Source organism: Corvus kubaryi, unplaced genomic scaffold (genome assembly GCF_017639235.1).
Source record: "Corvus kubaryi isolate FWS band 111438036 unplaced genomic scaffold, C.kubaryi_AGA036_p1.0 split3-37355, whole genome shotgun sequence".
NCBI classification, from domain to species: Eukaryota; Metazoa; Chordata; class Aves; order Passeriformes; family Corvidae; genus Corvus; species Corvus kubaryi.
The window spans coordinates 26,873-44,057 of NW_024582089.1; the positions used below are offsets into that span (position 1 = coordinate 26,873).

The following is a 17,185-nucleotide window of genomic DNA, read 5'->3' on the forward strand; positions in this document are numbered from 1 at the left end:
GACCAATCGGAAGCCGGGGCGGGCGCGCCGCGATTGAGCCGCAAGGGGAGGGGGAATTCGAACGAGGCCACGCCCCCCCCCGCTGGGCCACGCCTCCTCGGCGCGCGCGACGAGCGGGAGCCGGGGGCGGTGAGGTGGGGAGGGGAGCGGGGGGCAGCGGCGACAGCGGGACCCCCGGGAAGGGGGGAGGCTGCGGGGAGATCGGGGGGAGAGGCGGCACAGAGCGCGGGGATGAACCGCCCCATGCGGGGGTGGCGTGACGTGGGGTCGGGGTGAGGGGCTGGGACCCCCTGGTGGGGGCTGAGGACCCTGAAGGATGGGGCGGTGAGGCCTGGATCGCCCGTGAGGGCTGGGACCTTCTCAGTGTGGGGCTGGGGTCGCCAAGGGGTTGGGGTGTGGGACTGGGACTCGTCGGTGGGGCTGGAACCCACTTAGTCTGGAGCTGGGACCCCCCCAGTGTGGGACTGGGACTCCCGGCTGGGGGTGTGTGGCTGGGGGGTTCCCCGGGTGTGGGGAAGGGATCCCCCCGTTATGGGGCTGACACCCCCCGCGTAGGGGCTGGGAGGCCTAGGGATGGGGATGGGACCCTCCAGGATCGGGATGCAGGACTGGGACCCCTCAGTGTGGGGCTGGGGTCCCCAAGGGATTGGGGTGAAGGGCTGGGACTCCTAGGTACGGGAATGGGGCCCCCTAGTGTGGGGCTGGAACCCCCTGAGGATCAAAATGTGGGGCTGGAGACCCCCCGGGATCGGGGTGTGGGGCTGGAGCCCCAGGGTGTGGGGCTGTGACCCCCTGAGGATCAAAATGTGGCGCTGGGGACCCCCCGGGATCGGGTGTGAGGCTGCGACCTCCCAGTGTTGGGAGCTCTCAGTGTTGGGCTGGGGCCCCCCCGATAGGGGCTGGGAACCGCCGTTGTGGCACTGGGGACTCACAGGGATCAGGGTGCAGGGCTGGGACTCCCCATTGTGGCCCTGAGGACGCAGGCTGGGGGTGCTGGGCTGTGGGTTCCCCGGGCGGGGGTCGCCGATGTTATCCCCGCCTACCGGCGCCGGCGGAGCCGTCCCTGTCCCCGTGCCGGTGGCACCGAGCCCGGCGGCGCCTGGCACCGGCCGCGTCACCCGCGCGCTGCCCGGTGGCACCGGGCCCCCGCGGGGGGTTGGGGATACGGGGGGCGGGTAGGATCAGGGGTGGGGGACCCCGATGGGGTCGGTGGTGACCCCCCAGCTCCCGCAGGTGGCCCCGGTGCCCCGAGGAGATGGCCGAGGACCGAGGTACGGCAGCACCAGCGCTGCGTGTCCCCCGTGTTTCCCCCCCGGGGTGGGGGGGCGGCCGGGGCTCACCCTCAGTGTCCCCCCAGATGTTCGATTTGTCACCGAGGAGAGCTTCGACTTCGGCGTGCTGTCCCCATCTGACAGGTATGGGGGGGTTAGTGGGGACAGGGCACCGTATAGTTGGGGACACGGGGAATAGGATGGGACATGGAGGACAGGGAGAGATGGCACCTCATTGTCAATGTTCTAGGGGACGTGTTACTCCATGGATGGGGTTGTGGGGGATGTGGCAACTCATAGTTGGGGTCCTGGGGGTCACGAGGGACATGACACCCCAAAAATGAGGTCCTAGGGGACATGTCACCCCATGAACAGGGTCTTGGGGGTTCCAGTGGACATGCCCCCCTCATAGATGCGGTTCTGGGGGTCCCTGGGGACGTGTCACCCCAGGGATGGGATCCTGGATGACTTCCTGGCAGTGGCGTTGGGGGCTGACACAGCAGGGGAAACAGGGCTGACATCACCTTTCCCCCTCCGCCCGCCCCATCCGCAGCCAGGAGGAAGAGGAGGATGAGGAGAGCCCGGGTGGGGGGTGCCGGCACGGGGGCGACAACGGGCGCTGGAGTCCCCTGCGTGGGGCCCGTCTGGAAGAGATGGTGCGGGAGGCCACACGCCTGGCAGCACAGCTGGAGGGGTGCCACCTGCCCCCTCCCGCCCCCGGAGACCCCCCGGGACCCGGCGCCACGCCCCCCGGCACCCCCCGCAGCCCCCGCCGCCAGACCTTCGTGGTGAAGGACAGCCCGGTGCGGGCGCTCCTGCCCACCGTGGAGTCGCGGGGACCTGCCCCCAGCCCCTGCCCCCCCGCCAAGCCCCGGGGTGCCTCTGCTGCCACCAGTGTCCCCAAGGTAGGTGAGACCCCCGGGGGTAGGGGTCCCAGTCTGGCCGTGTCCCACCCGAGCTGAACACCCAGATTCCCCCACAAACCCATCCTGGATGGGGGGCAGTGCGTGCCTCCCCTGTCTCCAAGGGGCATCGCGACCCCCCCAGCCCTGTGGATGGGGAGCACTCACTGAGTGATGCCCCCATGTCCCCACCCTCTATTTCCAGGTACCCCCCAGCCGTCACTCCACAGCAGCGCCGAAGGGACCCTCTGGGGGCAGGGGGCTCCCTCCCAGCCGTGTGGGCCCCCCCCGGCCGTGCCCTCCCCAGGGGCAGGGGGCTGGTGCCCGGGGCAGGTCGGAGCCCCCCCGGGGCAGTACAGCAGGTAGTGATGGCCAGGGGACGGGGACACCATGGCCAAGGGGGCTCCTAGACCGTGCCCCAACCCCCCCTCTCTCCCCAGGGCAGCCTAGGGCGAGGGGGGGCACAGTCCCCTGCCCCCCGCCCACCCGCCAGCCCCACACCAGAGCCACCACCACCCCTGTCCCCTCCGGCTGTTCCCCGGCGCCCACTGCCCTGCCCAAGGTGTCTTCCCGGACTCCAGCAGTGGGTGGGAGGACCCCCACCCCCAGAGGTAAGGATGAAGTGGGGTTGGGGGGGCACAGGGGATGCCCCTTCCCCGTGCCTCAGTTTCCCTACGGCTTCTCTCCCTTTTGCAGGCGCGGGGGTGGCACGGGCATCCCCCCCAACTGCTGCCACGGGGTGCAAACCAGGACCCCCCCCCGCCCGCCTGCGGCCTCCCCGCAAGACGGCGGTGAGCAGCACCCCGAGGTGACACCCCAAACCACCCCACACCCACCCAGAGGCTCTGGGGCCACCCGGACCCCCCCTTCCTGGGAGATCTCACGCAATATGGGGGGGGGGGGGGGGGTGCAGGGGAGAGCCCGGCTCCCCCTGGGGACCAGCCAGGGTTGGGGGCAGGGGCAGAGCCAAGGCCACCCCAGCGATGAGCTCAGGCATCCACTGGGTTTTGGAAGGGGGCAGGTGGTGCCAGGGGCCCCCAGGGACCAGCCAAGGCACCTGTTGGGTTTTCAGGGTGGGGGCCAGACCTGGAACCCTCAGGGACCAGCTGAGGTTGGGGTGGCAGAGCCAGGGGCCTCCCCAGGGATGAGCCGAGGCATTTTCATTGGGTTTTGATTTAATTACAAAAGGTCCTGTCAGCAGTAGGAAACCTCCCATGCCCCCCAGCACCCAGGGGACCTTCACTCCCCCAACACCCATCTCTGGGTTCCCCCACCTGAGCCTCACCCCTGGGGGGTGGTCCCAGACATCCCTGCAACCCGTAACTGATCCCCCCTCCACGTGCCCCCCACGTGGGGGAGTTGGCCCCATAATGCAGGGGTTGGCACAATGGGGCGGGTGGCACCTGCGTGGGGGGGTTGGCACCGGGGGAGGGGAGGAAGGGGGGTTGGCACAATGGGGGAAGTGGGTTATAAATTCATTTTTTTGTATTTTCATGTATTTTCTAAATAAAACCCTCTGCTGGGCAAAGGATCTGGGAGTGATCATGTGGAGGGAACAGGGGCACCCTGTGCCACCCCTGCAAGGTGCCAATCCCTGCAAGGATACAAAGTGCACTGGGGGGGGGGGGGGGGGTATGGCTCCCCCCCCCCCCCCCCCCCCGCTATCCCAGTGCCCTCCCTGTCCTGGTGTCCCTGGCACAGTGCAGGGGGTGCCCGCTGGGTGGGTCCCCATTAGATCGAGGTCTCGTCGCTCCTGGTGGGGAGGGGGATGGACAGACGGGGGAGGGTGGATACAAAGTGGGGGGTGGGGGGGGAATAAAAAACAAGACAGACAGATGCGTGATGGGGGAGGTGGGTGCCAGGCTGCCCTCTGTGCCCCCCAGCACCCAGCACCCGCCTGTGGGGAGAGATGGAGGGGGGGGGGGTTGGGGGGGGGGGGCCCCCCCCCCCCCCGGGGGTTAAAGGGCAAAATAAAAAACCACACCCCCGGGGGGTGGGGGGGAGAGAAGAGTAGGGTTAGTGCTGCCATGCTAGCTCTGCCCTGGGCACCGATAGGTGGTCAGGGGGTACCCAGTGGGCACCCCAGCACCCAATGAGCACCCCAACACCCACTGGGCGCCCCAACGGGCACCCCAACACCCAAAGGGCACCCAATGGTCAACAGGCACCTTTGGATAGTCAATGGGCACCCAACAGGCACTCCAACACCCAAGGGGCACCCAGTGGTCAATGGACACTCATGGACAATTCACATGCACCCAACAGGTGCTGTTAGACCTGGTGGGCACCTAGCACGCACCCAAAGGTCGTTAGGCACCCAGTGGACAGTTAATGGGCACCAAATGGACACATAATGGTCAATGGATGCACAATGGGCATCCAGTGGTCAATGGGCACCCATGGACAGTCAATGGGCATCCAATGGGTGCAGTTAGACCTGATGGGCACCCAGGGAGTGTTCAATGGGTATCCAATGGGTATTCAATGGGTACCTCAACACTCAGCACCCAGTGGGCATCTAGTGGCCAGTACGCACTCAACAGCCACCCTTGTACCCCATGAGCATCCAAGAGGAATCCTGGCACCCAATGGTCACCTGTCGGTTACTCTTGCACCCTATGGACACCTGAAAACCACCCTTACACCTGATGGGCACCCAGTGGGCACCCAATGGGCATCCTGGCACCCAATGAGTGCCCAAAGGGACTGCTAGGACCTGATAAGCACCCAACAAGTAGGAACCTTTGCACCTGATGGGCATCCAAAAGGCACCTTTTGGGCACCCTGGCACCCAGTGAACACCCAAAGGGAACCCTGAAACCTGATGAATACCTGACAGGTAATGTTGCACCCAGTAAGTGTCCAATCAGTACTGTGGCACCTGATGGGCAGCCAACAAGCAGTGTTGGACCCAGTGGGCACCCGAGAGAAACCCTGGCACCAAATGAGAGTGCAACAGGAACCTTGGCACCCTGGCACCCAGCCATCCTTGCACCTGATGGGCACCCAAGGGGAACCAAACAAGTGGTGTTAGACTGCTTGTCTACCCAACAGGAACCCTGGCACCCCAAGGGCACCCTCACACCCAATGGGTGCCCAGAGGGAACCCTGGCACCCCAAGAACCCCCAGTGAACACCCCTCGGATGTGGTGGGCACTCACTCAGAGCCAGAGGAGTCCTCGTCAGCGGTGCCCGTCCGGATGCTCATGGCAATGGGGGTGAGGCCGCTGAGCTGCTCCTGGAGGCTCTGCCGAGGCCGGGGGGCCGGGGGGGCCCCTCCGTCGCTGCCCGAGGAGGCGGCCGTGCCAGCGGGAGGCGGCGGGGGTGCCCCAGGGCGCTGGGCACTGCCCCGCTCACTGATGGGGGGCAGGCACTTCTTCTTCAGGATGCCTGCAGGAGCGGCATCACCCATGGGGGGGGGGGGCAGTTTTGGAGTGCCCCCCCCTGCATTGGCAGCCCGTACCTTTGTGGGGGTGGGGTGGGGGCAGCAGCGGGGGGTCCCTGGGGAGTGCCTCGCCGTTGGGCCGGGGGGGGTCGCCCCAGGGGTGTCCCTGGCCCCCTGCCGGCTGCACTCGAAGCCCCTCGCTGCCTCCTGGTCCCTCACTCTCGCTTGCTGTCGTCACAAACTCCCCTGGCCAGTATGGGCACCCCGGGGGCACCAGGGGGTCACCTGCGGAGAAGGAAGGAAGCTGGGACAGGCAGAGCCAGGGACCCCACCCCGTCCTGACTGGGTGCCCCCATCAGCGCATAGTCAGGGTGAGGGATGCACCCAAACCCATTGTGTCAGTCCCATCCACACCCCAGAGTGGACAAGGGGCTACCCTTCTTCCCTGGGTGCCCATCACCCTAACCCAAACCTTTTAGGTGTCCCCCATCACCACCCCAGACTGGACAAGGGACCCTCTCCCCCATACCCACTACACCCACTGTGTGTCCCTATCAGCACCCCAGGCTGGACAGGGGATCCTGTGTTCACTGGGTGCCCCCTGCATCAGGACCCAGCCAAGATGAGGGACCCCCCACCAAATCCATTCAGTGTCCCCATCACCACCCCCTACTGGACAAGGGACCCCTATCCACAGCAGGTGCCCCCCATCAGCATCCTGGATAAGGCAAGGGACCTCCCCCAACCCATTGGGTGCCCCCCCATCAGCACCCAGCCAGGTTGAAGATGCCCCATCTCCACTGGCTGCCCCCTGGGGGTGTTACCAGGGCTGGGGGGACCCGGGGGGGCTCCGGGCAGGGGGTCCCAGCCGCGGGGGGCCTCATCCTCGCTGTCAGAGGAATGTGTGGAGCCGTAGGAGCCACTTGGGTCATCCAGGGACAGGTCACTGTCCGAGTCCGTGTCGTGCTCTGAGGGGTCACGGGTCAGGGGATGCCCAGGGACACCTCCTGCCCCCTGGGCCGAGGCTGGGCACACTTGCCCTATAGGTGGGGCCATACCCTCGGGCTGGTCCTGGGCATCAAGAAAGAGCCCCCCAGGCTCGGGCAGTGGCACTGGCCCAGGGCTGCCCACCAGCCCTGAGTCCTCCCTGCAGGGACACATTACTCATCAGCACCTGACCCCCCCCGTGAACACCCATCATCCACTGTCACCCGCTGGCTGACACCAACCCACTGACACAATATCCACTGACACCCCAACACCCACCAATATCCACTGACACCTACCACCCTGATGTCCATCACCCTGCCACCTACCCCTGCCACCTCCTCACCCTACCACCCCCTCAACCCCCCACTCTGCCACCTCACCACTCCATCTGGATGCCACCCTGCCACTGTACTGCCATGCAACCATGCCACTGCCCCACCACCCAGCCATCCCAACACCCCCACACCATGTCACCCCACCACCCACCATCCTGCCATCCCAATACCCCCATGCCATGCCACCCTGCCACCCCACCAACCCACCACTCAACCACCCCAGCACCCTGCCACCCCACCATTCCATCCTCTCATCCCAGTGCCACGCCAGCCCAGGACCCCTACAAAACCCATGCCCCGGCCCCTGCTGTGCCCAGTACCGCCGCACGAAGGGGATGTAGCTGTGGTGGCTCTTGCCCGAGCGTGCAGTGCTGTGCAGGGACCCCGAGGACCCTCCACCTGGGGGGGCATACAGCCGCCCTGCCACGTATGTGCTGTCCCCGCCATAGGCCTGCCAAGGGCACAGGGACGTCATAGCCATGGCAGGAGCTGCCCTTTGCTACCCAGCACCCCCCGTGTCCCCCAGCACTCACGGGGGTCAGGGTGGCCTTGGTGGCCAGCGGTGGATGGTGGCAGCGGGCACAGCTCAGGCGGAGGCTCCTCCGCACCTCCTTGCTCAGCACCACGCAGGACAGGAAGATGAGGGGCCCCTGGGCAGAGAGGGGGGCATGTGGGCAGGGGGGACAAGTAGGGGTGTGTACAGCCTGGGAGGACCCCAGCAGCACCCCAGACATGTCAAGGGGTCACGATCCAGACTAGGTGCATCCCACTGGCACTGCAAAGAGAATGAGGGTCCTCCCATACCCACTAGATGCCCCCCATTGATATCTCAGACAGGATGAGGGACCCCAATATGCACTGGGTGCCCCCCATGGGCACCACGGAGTGGTTGAGGTGCCCCATACACACTGGGTGCCTCCCCTTAGTGCCCTGCATATGGCAAAGGACCCCTCTGTGCCCATTGGGTGCCCCACAAATAGGTGTGGGAGCCTGGAGGTTCCAAGCGTGGGAGGTTCAGGGGGCTCTGGGGTCTCCAGAAGTCCCAGGGGTGGAGGCTTTGGGGTTCTGGAGTCTTTGGTGGTCCCAGGGGTGGTAGCTCTGGAGGTCCCAGGGGTGTGTGTTTTGGGGGTCCCGGGGTGGGGTTTCAGGGGATCCCCACTGACCTGGAGGCAGTTGGAGGCAGCGAACAGGTAGTGACAGAGCAATGTGTCACTGTTGACTGAGAGCAGGGCCAGAAGCCAGGCCAGGCTGGGCATGGCCAGCAGGACCGCAGCCGTGCGCACCCCAGACCTGGGCAACCCAACAGCAGCCCAGTGTCACCCCAATGACATCTCATGTCACAGCCCTCTGTACTTCTGCCCCCCAGGGTTGCCCCAGCCCCTCACAGCCCCCTCCTGCCCATATGCCCCAACCCTCACCTGACCCACTCTGCTATCCATGGGTGCTCCAGTCCCCCGTGCCCCCCTGATTCCCTGTGGGCCCAGCCTAACCCCAGCCCCCTGTGCCCCTTGCCCCCAATGCCCTTCTGCCTCCCCATGGGTGCTCTGTGTCCCCCTGCCCTCCCCAGATGCCCCAATCTCCCCTGACCCCCTCAGGCCCCCATGGGTGCCTCTGCCCTTGATGCCCCCTGCCCTCCATAGATGCCCCAGACCTCTATATCCCCCTACCCACCATGGGTGTCCTGGTCCTTCCTGTGCCCCCCTGCCCTCCACAGCTACCCCAACCTCCCATTCTCCCATGCCCCCCATTGGCACTCCAGCCCCCTGTACCCCCGTTGTCCATGCCCCTCTACCTCCCCATGGCTGCCCTGTGCCCGTCTGCCCCTATAGATGCCCCAGCCCCCACTGTCCCCTCCTACCCCTCATAGGCACCCCAGTCCCCTCCTGCCCCCCATGGGTGCCCCAGTCCCTCCTGTACCTCCCTGCTCTCTGCAGATTCCCCAAAAGGCCAGACCCCCATGGGTGCCCTCCTAGCCTCTATGGGTGCTCCAACCCTCTGTGCCCGTCATGGGTGCCCCAACCTCCCATGCCCCCTTGGGCAACCTCATCCCCCCAGTGTCCCCTGCCCCCCGTGGGTGACCCTGCCTGGGTGACTCACGCTGAGCCCTTTTTCTGGAAGCCCTGGGGGGTGGCACAGGTGGCCCTGGCCGCCAGCACCAGGAAGAAGATGCCGACCTGGGGGTGCAGGGGGTGCCGGGAGTGAGCAGGGTGAGTGGGGGTCTCCCGCTCTCCCCGGCGCCCAGCCCCATACGCACAGCGAGTGCGGCAGCGCAGGGCCCAGCCAGGCTCCACACCAGGCTGTCGTGCAGGGCCAGCCAGCAGAAGTCGGGGTTCCCGTAGCCCTCGGGGTCCAGCCCCACCGCCAGCCCTGCAAAGGAGAGGTCAGGGGCGGGGCTATAAGAGGAGGCAGGGGGCTACGGTGGGAGGGCTGGGGCTATGGCAGGACGGGGCACGGAACGGCACGTGGATGGCACAGGGCTGGCGAGAAGGTGCTGCTCTTGGGAGTGTGGCTACGCTGGGTAAAGACGGCGCTGTGCAAATGAGGTGGGTCTAAGCCCTTGGGCATGCGGCAATGTTGGTGAGAGCAGGGATAGGGCACGGGGGGCTTGTCTAAGGGGTTATTACAGGTCTATGCTCTTGGCGTGGGGCTATGCTGATGAGGGCAGGGCTAAGATCCTGGGGAGTGTCTGACTATGATTGATGGAGAAGAGCTATGGCCCTGGGGGCATGTTGAAGAGGCTGGGAAAGATGCTCTTGGGGTGGAGATATGATGGATGAGGGTGGGGAACCCTAAACTCCTGGGGTGGGGATAAAATGTTGGGCCAGGGTCATACTCTTTGGGATAGGGCTATGACCCTGGGGGTGCGTCTGAAAATTTGGGGGCAGAGCTATGATGGATGAGGGTAGGATTATTGATCCAGGGGCCTGTCTAAAATCTTGGGGACAGGGTCTGATGATGAGGACGGGGCTGTGACTCTGGGTGTGTCTAAAACCATCAGGGTGGAGCTAAACTCTTGGGGTGGGGCTGTTTTGGATTGGGCATGGCTATCCTGTTGGAGGCAGGGTTATATCCAGGGGTGTGGCTATGTTGGTAAAGATGCACTGGGGGGGGGCGGGGGGCTGTATTCTGGGGGTGGAGTTACACATGGAAATAAGACCCCACCATGCATCAAATTGACTGGGGGAGAGGGATTCAGGGCTGTGTAGCCACCAGAATGTGTTGACCCAGGTGGAGGTGTGCTCCACCCAGCTGGCGGTCCAGGGGGTGGGGGCAGAATGAGGGCAGGGTTCCACAGCAGGGCTCACCAGTGATGAAGGCAGGCAGTCCCCAGCCCAGCACGTGGTAGAAGCGCATGGGCCCTCGGTCGACATGACGGGGTTCGCTGCGGCGCCGGTACAGGTGCAGCGCCTCCAGCAGCGCCCAGCCCACCGCGCTCAGGTACAGGAACTGCAGCAGGATGGCCACCACCGTGCACGCCAGCTGCACCCGCCCCGTCACTGCCAGCCCACGGCCCCATGCCCTGGCCATGCTCACAGCCCCGCCCATCCAACCACATGCGCAACCCCCTGAGTTCCACCCCCTTTGAGAGATTATTCCCCTGTTGAAGTCACACCCCTCTAAAAGGTCCCACTCCTTTTATAGGCCTCACCCCTTGAGTGCCCCACCCCCTCGAGAGCCAACCACTTTGATAACATCCACCCCTTTGGGAGCCTCACCCCTTTTATCAGCCCCACCCCTTTATACAGACTCCACCCCTTGGGATCACCACCCCTTTGACAGACCCCACCCCATTATAGCCCCCCCGTCGATTCGATCCCGCCCCTTAGGCCCAGCCCACCATGGCCCTGCCCACTCCTTACCCCACCCATTTCAGCCCCACCAGCCCAGACCATTCAAAGGCAGCAGATCCCCTAACCAGCCCTTCCCAATGATCACCACTGCTTCCCTCCTTTCCCAGCCCCCTTTCCCCACACACCGGGATATCGGCCTGGTTGATGCCAAGCAGGAAGACGAGCTGTGCAAGGAGCAGCGCAGCTGCACCGTGCCGGCGAATGCTGTGGCGATTGGAGCGCAGCTGCCTCAGGGTCCCCAGGGCCAGGACCACCAGCGCCAGCCCCGCCAGGCCCACGCCCAGTGAGCCGTAGGTGAGCGCTGCCAGCGGCAGCACCTCCCCGTTCTGCAGCACCAGGATCGGCATGTGTCAGGCATGTGCTCAGTGGGCACGTCCCCCCAGAACCTCCCATCAACAGAGACATGGCCCCCCTTACAAAGCAATCAGTCCCTGGGCCTGGGAAGTCCCGGCCCCAATGCACAGCCCAATGGGAAGTGCTGCTCACATTATTCAGCCCCGCCACCCTTTGAAAGTCACAGCACTTCAACCATGACCCTCAAAACTCCACCCGTGTTGTGTAGCTCTACCCCTCTAAACCTCTCCGATACCACTCAACCCCAGCCCTCAAAATCCCACCCACATCCCTCAGCCCCTTTCAACCCCACCTACTGCACTCGACCCTGCCCCTGAAGCCACACCCACAGCGCTGACCACACCTCTCGTGACCCCACCCACAAAATTCAACCCCGCCCCAGGAAACCCTGCCCACATCACTCAGCCACACCCCGTGAAAACACGCCTGCACCACCTCCTGTAACCCCACCCACATCAGCTCTGCCCCTTGGAGACCGACAGGCCCAGCCTGCTCAGCTCCACCCACTGGAATCCCACTCATCCTGACTGGGATGAGCCCCGCCCATCCCACTTAGCTCTGTCCCAAGGGAGCCCCACCCACTGGATTTAGGCATGTCCCTTGGATTTAGCCCCACCCCACTTAAGTCCCACCCACTTTTCTCAGTCCCACCTCTATGAGCACGCACACCTCCACCCTGACTCTGCCCCACTAGCCCCCTCCCATTCTGCCAAGCCCCTCCTATCCCTGTCCCTCCCCTTTTGTTAAACGCCACGCCCCCGTGCCTGGCACCGCCTCACACCCTGTGCCCCTTGTCTGCGTGTGTCTCCATCCACCGCCATGTCCCCACCAGGGCCCTGACCCTGAGTCATTCCGTGCCCCAGGGTCGCTGTGTGTCCCTCCACGTCCCCTGTGTCCCATCTGTCTCCCTGTGTCCCCATGCACCCCTCCGTGTCCCGCTATGTCCCCACCTCTCGGCGGGAGATGTCCATGAGGACGGCAAAGCTGGTCAGATGGTGGCACTGGCAGCTGACGTGGCTCCGGTTGCGGAAGGTGACTTCGCAGCCTCGTGCTGACCAGCCCCCTGCACCGCCCGCCCTGCACAGCGCCACAGGGTGACACAGGCCGGGACACCCGCCAGGACACCCACCGGGGACATCCACCCTCACCCAGGGACACGCACCCGACCCAGGACACCCATCCAAGGGGTCACGCACCTGAACACCCACCAGGGACACACGCACCAGGGACACCCACTTGGGGTCACCCTCCCACAGGGACACGCACTCACCAGGTACATCCACAGATAACACCCACCCACCCACTGGGACATCTTTCCACCCAGCAGAGACACCCGCTGCCACCTGGGGACACTCACCCACCAGGGACACTCACCCGGGAACACCCCTCCATTTGGGGACACCCCCCATCCCTGACACCCACCAGGGTCAGAGCTGCCCCCTCATGTCCTGTTCCCGTGTTACTCACCCATGACCCTCGGGGACACTGGGGCGTCCATCCTGCCCTGTCCCCTCTGGATGTCCTCTGTCCCCTTGAGGTGTCCCTATTCCCATGTCTGCTGTCTCCTCAAGGTGTCCCTATCCCTGTTACTATGTCCCCTGTCTCCATGGGATGTTCCAGTCGCCATGATCCCTATCCCCCAGAAGTGTCCTCATCTCCTTGGGGTGTCCCCAGTCCATCTCCCCTGTCCCCTCTGAGGTGTCCCCATCTCCCTGGGGTGTCCCCATTCCCATGGTCCCTGTCCCCCCAGGGTGCTCCCTGTTCCCCTGGTGTGTCCCATGTCCCCTGTTATCTCAGCGTGTCTGTGTCCACCCAAGTTGTCCCTGACTCCCCAAGGTGTCCCCATCCCCCCAGGGTGTTCCCTGGGATATCCCCTGTTCCCCTGGGTGTCCTTACCCCCATGTCCCGTCTCCCTGGGGAGATCCCTTGTTCCCCTGGAGTTCCCCAAGGTGTTCCCATCCTCAATCCCATGTCCCTTTCCTCTGGGACGTCCCTGTGCCCCAGGATGTCCCTGTCACCCCTGGGGTGTCCCCTGACCCGCCCTCACCGGAGGGAGTGGTTCCAGAAGACGCAGATGGGCTTGGAGCGCTCCTGGGTCTCCAGCAGCCGGAACTGGAGGGTGACAGGCTTGGCCAGCGCCCGGGGCGTCCCCGTGCCCCCCACGCCACCCGCGCCCCCCGCGTGCACACTGATGCTCACCACCGGTGTGTTGATGACGGGGCGCTTGGGCACCCTGGGGGGCACTGGGGTCAGGGAGCCCACTCAGGGCATCCCAAAACCCACCTTGGTGCCACAGAGTGCCCTGGCACCACACAGACGCCATGAGGGCACCCCTTTCTCCCCTGTGCCCCCACTTTTGGGCACCCCATGGGCACCATCCTTGGGCATCTCTTGAGCCCCCCCTCCAACCCTGTGCCCCCCATCCTTGGGCACCCCATGTGCTCCCTTTTCCATCCCTTCCCTGGGATCCCTTGGGACACCCCTGTCCCCATCTCCCTATACCGCCCAGATGCTTGGCTTTGCCCTGGCACCCCATGTGCCACCCCCAGCCCCGCATGCCCTCCCTGTTCCCCTCGTGTTCCCCCCATGCCCCCATCCCCAGTGGCACCGGAGGCTGCGCTTGTCGGTGTCGAAGTGCTGGGGCAGGAGACTGGCCAGGGTGCGGTAGATGATGACGCTGGCGATGGCCTGGCCCTCACCCAGGGATGGGTGGCGCTTGTGCCGGGTCACCACAGTCATCCCTGCCTCCTCCTCGTCCTCCTCCTCCTCCTCTTCGCCTGCTTCATCCTCCTCCTTCTCCTCCTGCCCACCTGTGCCCTGCGGTGCCTGCCCATGCCCAGTTGAGGGGCCTGGGGGCCATGGGCAGGGGGTAGCATGGTGCTCTGAGACCCCACTGGGGTCCCCATGGCCACCCTGGAGTCCCCAACTCTGCCAGTACCATGACCACAACAAGGTTCCCCCAACCCTTCCAGCTCCAGGGGTCCCCATGTCCACACCGGGGTCCCCATGGCCACAGTGAGGTCCCCATGGTCACACTTGTGTCACCAACCCTGCCCACTGCCATGGCCACACCAGGATCTCTGATGCCATCCTGGGGTCCCTGGTCCTTGCCTCCTTACCAGGGTCCCCAGCCATGCCAGCCCCATCCTGGGGTCCCAAACCACCAGCCCCATGGCCACACTGGGGTCCCCATGGTGGAACTGGGATTCCCAACCCTGTCAGCCCATGGGCATTCTGGGGTTCTCCCATCCCTGCCAGCCCAAGCCAGGGTCCCCAGCTGTGCCACGTCCCCATGGCCAAATGGGGGGCTCCCCGAGCTCTGCCAGACCCAAGTGGGTCCCTAACCCTGCCCCCTGTCCGTGCTACGCCCCGAACTCACGCCTGTCCTCGGGGGGCCAGAAGATGCTGTCGGGCAGGATGACGGTTGTCTCCAGGTCCGGGGGCTTCTCCCCCCGCAGCGCCTCATACCGCGGCAAGCGGGCACCCGCAAAGCTGCTCTTGTCCAGCCGCACCACCGACACCACTGTGGCACCATGTCACCCACGGCATGGCATGGCATGGCATGGCACCCAGCAAGCCTGGGGCACAGAGACCCCGGCACCCACCAACCCCAGGGCACACCAACCTCTGCATTCACTAATCCCAGGACACACTAAGCCTGGCACAAACCAACTCCAGCACCCACCGACCCTGGGGCACACCAACCCCAGAGCCATGGATCCCGGGGCACACAGACTCCAGCACCCACTGACCCTGGCATCCAACAACCCCAGAGCAATGAATCCATACACCCACAGACACCAGCAGTCACCAACCCTCGGGCACATGGACCCCAGCACCCACTGACCCCAGCACCCATCAACCCTGGGACACACAGAACACAGCTCATGTCCCCAGGGGCACACACGTGCCTCTAGACACACCCATGTTCCACAGGACACATTTCCCAGACACACGAATGTCCATGTCCCCAGCACGTGCTCCCAGGTACACACATGCATCCATGCTCCCAGCACATGTATGTCCTTTTGCACACATGTCCCCAGGCACACACATACTCCAGGTATGTACGTGTCTGTGTTCCCAGACACGTGTCCATGTCCCCAGCACACACACATCCCCTGAGCACACACATGTCCCCAGGCACACCCATGCCCATGTCCCCAGCACCACACCAAGGGCACACGCGTGTCCCCAGGCACACACGTGTCCCCAGCGTGCCCATGTCCCCAGGCAGATACCCCTCTCACAGCCCTCCGGCCACGCATGTCCCCACTGACCGATGTTAGGGGTGACAATGGTGAAGGGGCTGAGGTAGGTCTGGGGCATGTTCCGTGCCAGGGCTCGTGCGTACTCCTCAAAGCGCCGCAGCAGCTGGGCCGTGCCACCCTCTGTTTGCTGGATCAGCTCCCAGTGCCGCTTGTTCCCCGCGTCCAGCAGAGCGCTGCCCACCCGCAGCAGGTTCTGGGGGCACAGTAGCGGTCGTGGCACTGGGAGCTGGCACTCTGGGGCAGGGGGTCCCCAACCTCCTCTGCAGGGCTCTGTAGCTGGGGCACCCTGGCACTGACAGTGGGGAACGGGGGTGCTGTACCCCCACAAAGTTGGGGGTGCACCCCGAGCCACACCAACACCCACTGCTCACGGGTGCCCACCACCCTGGCATCAGACCTCCTACACCAACATTCCTCTCTAGGTGGGTGCCCACCACCCTGATGCATGGGCTCCCTCACCAATACCCTTCCCAGGTGGGTGTCATCCACCCTGGCAGCCAGCTTCCTGCACCAGCACCTCCCCCCTCCCCATGCAGGCGCCCATCCACCCCCATGTCTGACCATCTGCATCTGCCCCAACATGCCCCTCCTGACAAGGGTCACCAACCACTTTTGCTTCTCCCTCTACCTCCCTTCCCATGCCCGTCACCCTGGCATCTGCTCTCCTGCCCCAATATCCCTCCCCATGAGGGTGCCCATCACTCTGGCATGTGGGCTCTTGCACCCACATCCCTGACCACGAGGGTGCCCACCACCCCACCATCTGGCCTCCTTCCCCAGTTCCCCTCCCCAGGCAGGTGCCCATCACCCTAGCATCCAGGTTCCTGCACCAACACCTCCCACACACATCACTGCCCATCACCCTGGCATCTGCTCTTCTGCCCCCTTAGGTGGGGGTCCATCACTCTGGTATCTGATCTCCCACCCCCATCCCCCTCCCCACAAGGATGCCCATCACCCCAGTGTCTGGGCTCACGCACCCACACCCCTCCCCATGAGGGTGCTCATCATCCCAACTTCTTTTCCGCTTCTCCCATTCCCCCTCCAGGCATGTCCCCATCCCTGGGCCTCGTGCCCACCTCGGTGAAGTGCACGTCCTGGGTGGCAGCGAGGCGGAAGCCACGCTGGCGGCTCTCATGGCGCAGCAGGGCCCCTGCCAGCCGGTACGCCAGGTGCACGTCGCTGCCAAAGTACCCGCGGGCCCCACGCATCGCCTCGCGCAGTGCCAGCGCCACGCGCCGGGACTGCCCTGCATCCCACCGGGACTCGTTGCCCACCAGCTGCTCTGCCTTGGGGGGGGACACACACAGAGTCAGGAGGGCCCCAGTGGCACCGTCCCGTGGCTGTCCCTGGTGTCCCCCCGGCTCACCCAGGGGCGCAGGGCGGCAAAGGCCAGTGCGCTACAGTTGAAGAGGTTGGGGGGCAGCCAGCCCTTGTGCTCATCACAGTGGCGCAGTGCTGTGCCTGTGGGATGGGGACATTGAGTGGCACCACGGGGACAATGGGGCAGCCTCGACTCACAGCATGCCAGCAGTGCCACCAGTGTCACACTCCTACTCCACCCCGCAGTGACACCAGAGGGGTGCTCCCAGCCCTCTCCCAGCTGTGCCATCAGTGTCACACTCCTGTGCCACCCCCCCGTGACACCACCATGGCAGCCCCAAGTCCTGTCCCAGTGATGCCACCAGTGTCACAGTCTCTGCAGTGACACCAGAGCGGCAGCCCCAGCCTCATCTCCACAAGTCCACACTTGTGTCACCCCCACTCCATCTCGGTGGTGCCACCAAGGTGTCACCACCCCTAACCCATCCTAGCAGTGCCACCAC

The 17,185-nt window shown here is 65.0% G+C and overlaps 2 protein-coding genes across 3 annotated transcripts in view; one reads left to right on the plus strand and one right to left on the minus strand.

Annotated features, from left to right (window-relative positions):
• The first annotated feature begins 55 nt into the window (after positions 1 to 55).
• Positions 56 to 3,265, plus strand: PSRC1 (proline and serine rich coiled-coil 1). Of its 2 annotated transcripts, none has more exons than XM_042015915.1 (7): positions 56 to 134; positions 1,234 to 1,271; positions 1,358 to 1,415; positions 1,825 to 2,176; positions 2,379 to 2,535; positions 2,614 to 2,784; positions 2,870 to 3,265. In XM_042015915.1, the coding sequence occupies exons 2-7, from the start codon at positions 1,256 to 1,258 to the stop codon at positions 2,983 to 2,985; spliced, it is 870 nt and encodes a 289-aa protein (XP_041871849.1). In that variant the 5' UTR covers positions 56 to 134; positions 1,234 to 1,255; the 3' UTR covers positions 2,986 to 3,265. The 2 variants fall into 2 exon arrangements, with proteins under 2 accessions (XP_041871849.1, XP_041871850.1); XM_042015916.1 differs by having other exon boundaries at positions 71 to 129.
• Positions 3,266 to 3,330: 65 nt separating this feature from the next.
• Positions 3,331 to 17,185, minus strand: part of CELSR2 (cadherin EGF LAG seven-pass G-type receptor 2) — a 30,937-nt gene continuing 17,082 nt past the window's right edge. The window contains 19 exon segments of the mRNA XM_042015914.1: positions 3,331 to 3,926; positions 5,335 to 5,563; positions 5,637 to 5,843; positions 6,383 to 6,526; positions 6,617 to 6,705; positions 7,204 to 7,334; positions 7,417 to 7,533; positions 8,047 to 8,173; positions 8,981 to 9,057; positions 9,138 to 9,250; positions 10,189 to 10,363; positions 10,860 to 11,060; positions 12,039 to 12,165; positions 13,136 to 13,321; positions 13,697 to 13,937; positions 14,468 to 14,611; positions 15,369 to 15,552; positions 16,439 to 16,648; positions 16,729 to 16,823. Of these exon segments, the coding sequence (XP_041871848.1) occupies positions 3,905 to 3,926; positions 5,335 to 5,563; positions 5,637 to 5,843; positions 6,383 to 6,526; positions 6,617 to 6,705; positions 7,204 to 7,334; positions 7,417 to 7,533; positions 8,047 to 8,173; positions 8,981 to 9,057; positions 9,138 to 9,250; positions 10,189 to 10,363; positions 10,860 to 11,060; positions 12,039 to 12,165; positions 13,136 to 13,321; positions 13,697 to 13,937; positions 14,468 to 14,611; positions 15,369 to 15,552; positions 16,439 to 16,648; positions 16,729 to 16,823 (2,819 nt within the window). The 3' untranslated portion in view covers positions 3,331 to 3,904.

What these genes read in the sequence shown, in the direction of transcription:
- PSRC1 (XM_042015915.1), top strand. An exon ending in GTGCTGTCCCCATCTGACAG is followed by an intron (nt 1,416 to 1,824) that starts GTATGGGGGGGT and finishes CCCCATCCGCAG; the next exon opens with CCAGGAGGAAGAGGAGGATG. An exon ending in CCCCCGGGGCAGTACAGCAG is followed by an intron (nt 2,536 to 2,613) that starts GTAGTGATGGCC and finishes CTCTCTCCCCAG; the next exon opens with GGCAGCCTAGGGCGAGGGGG.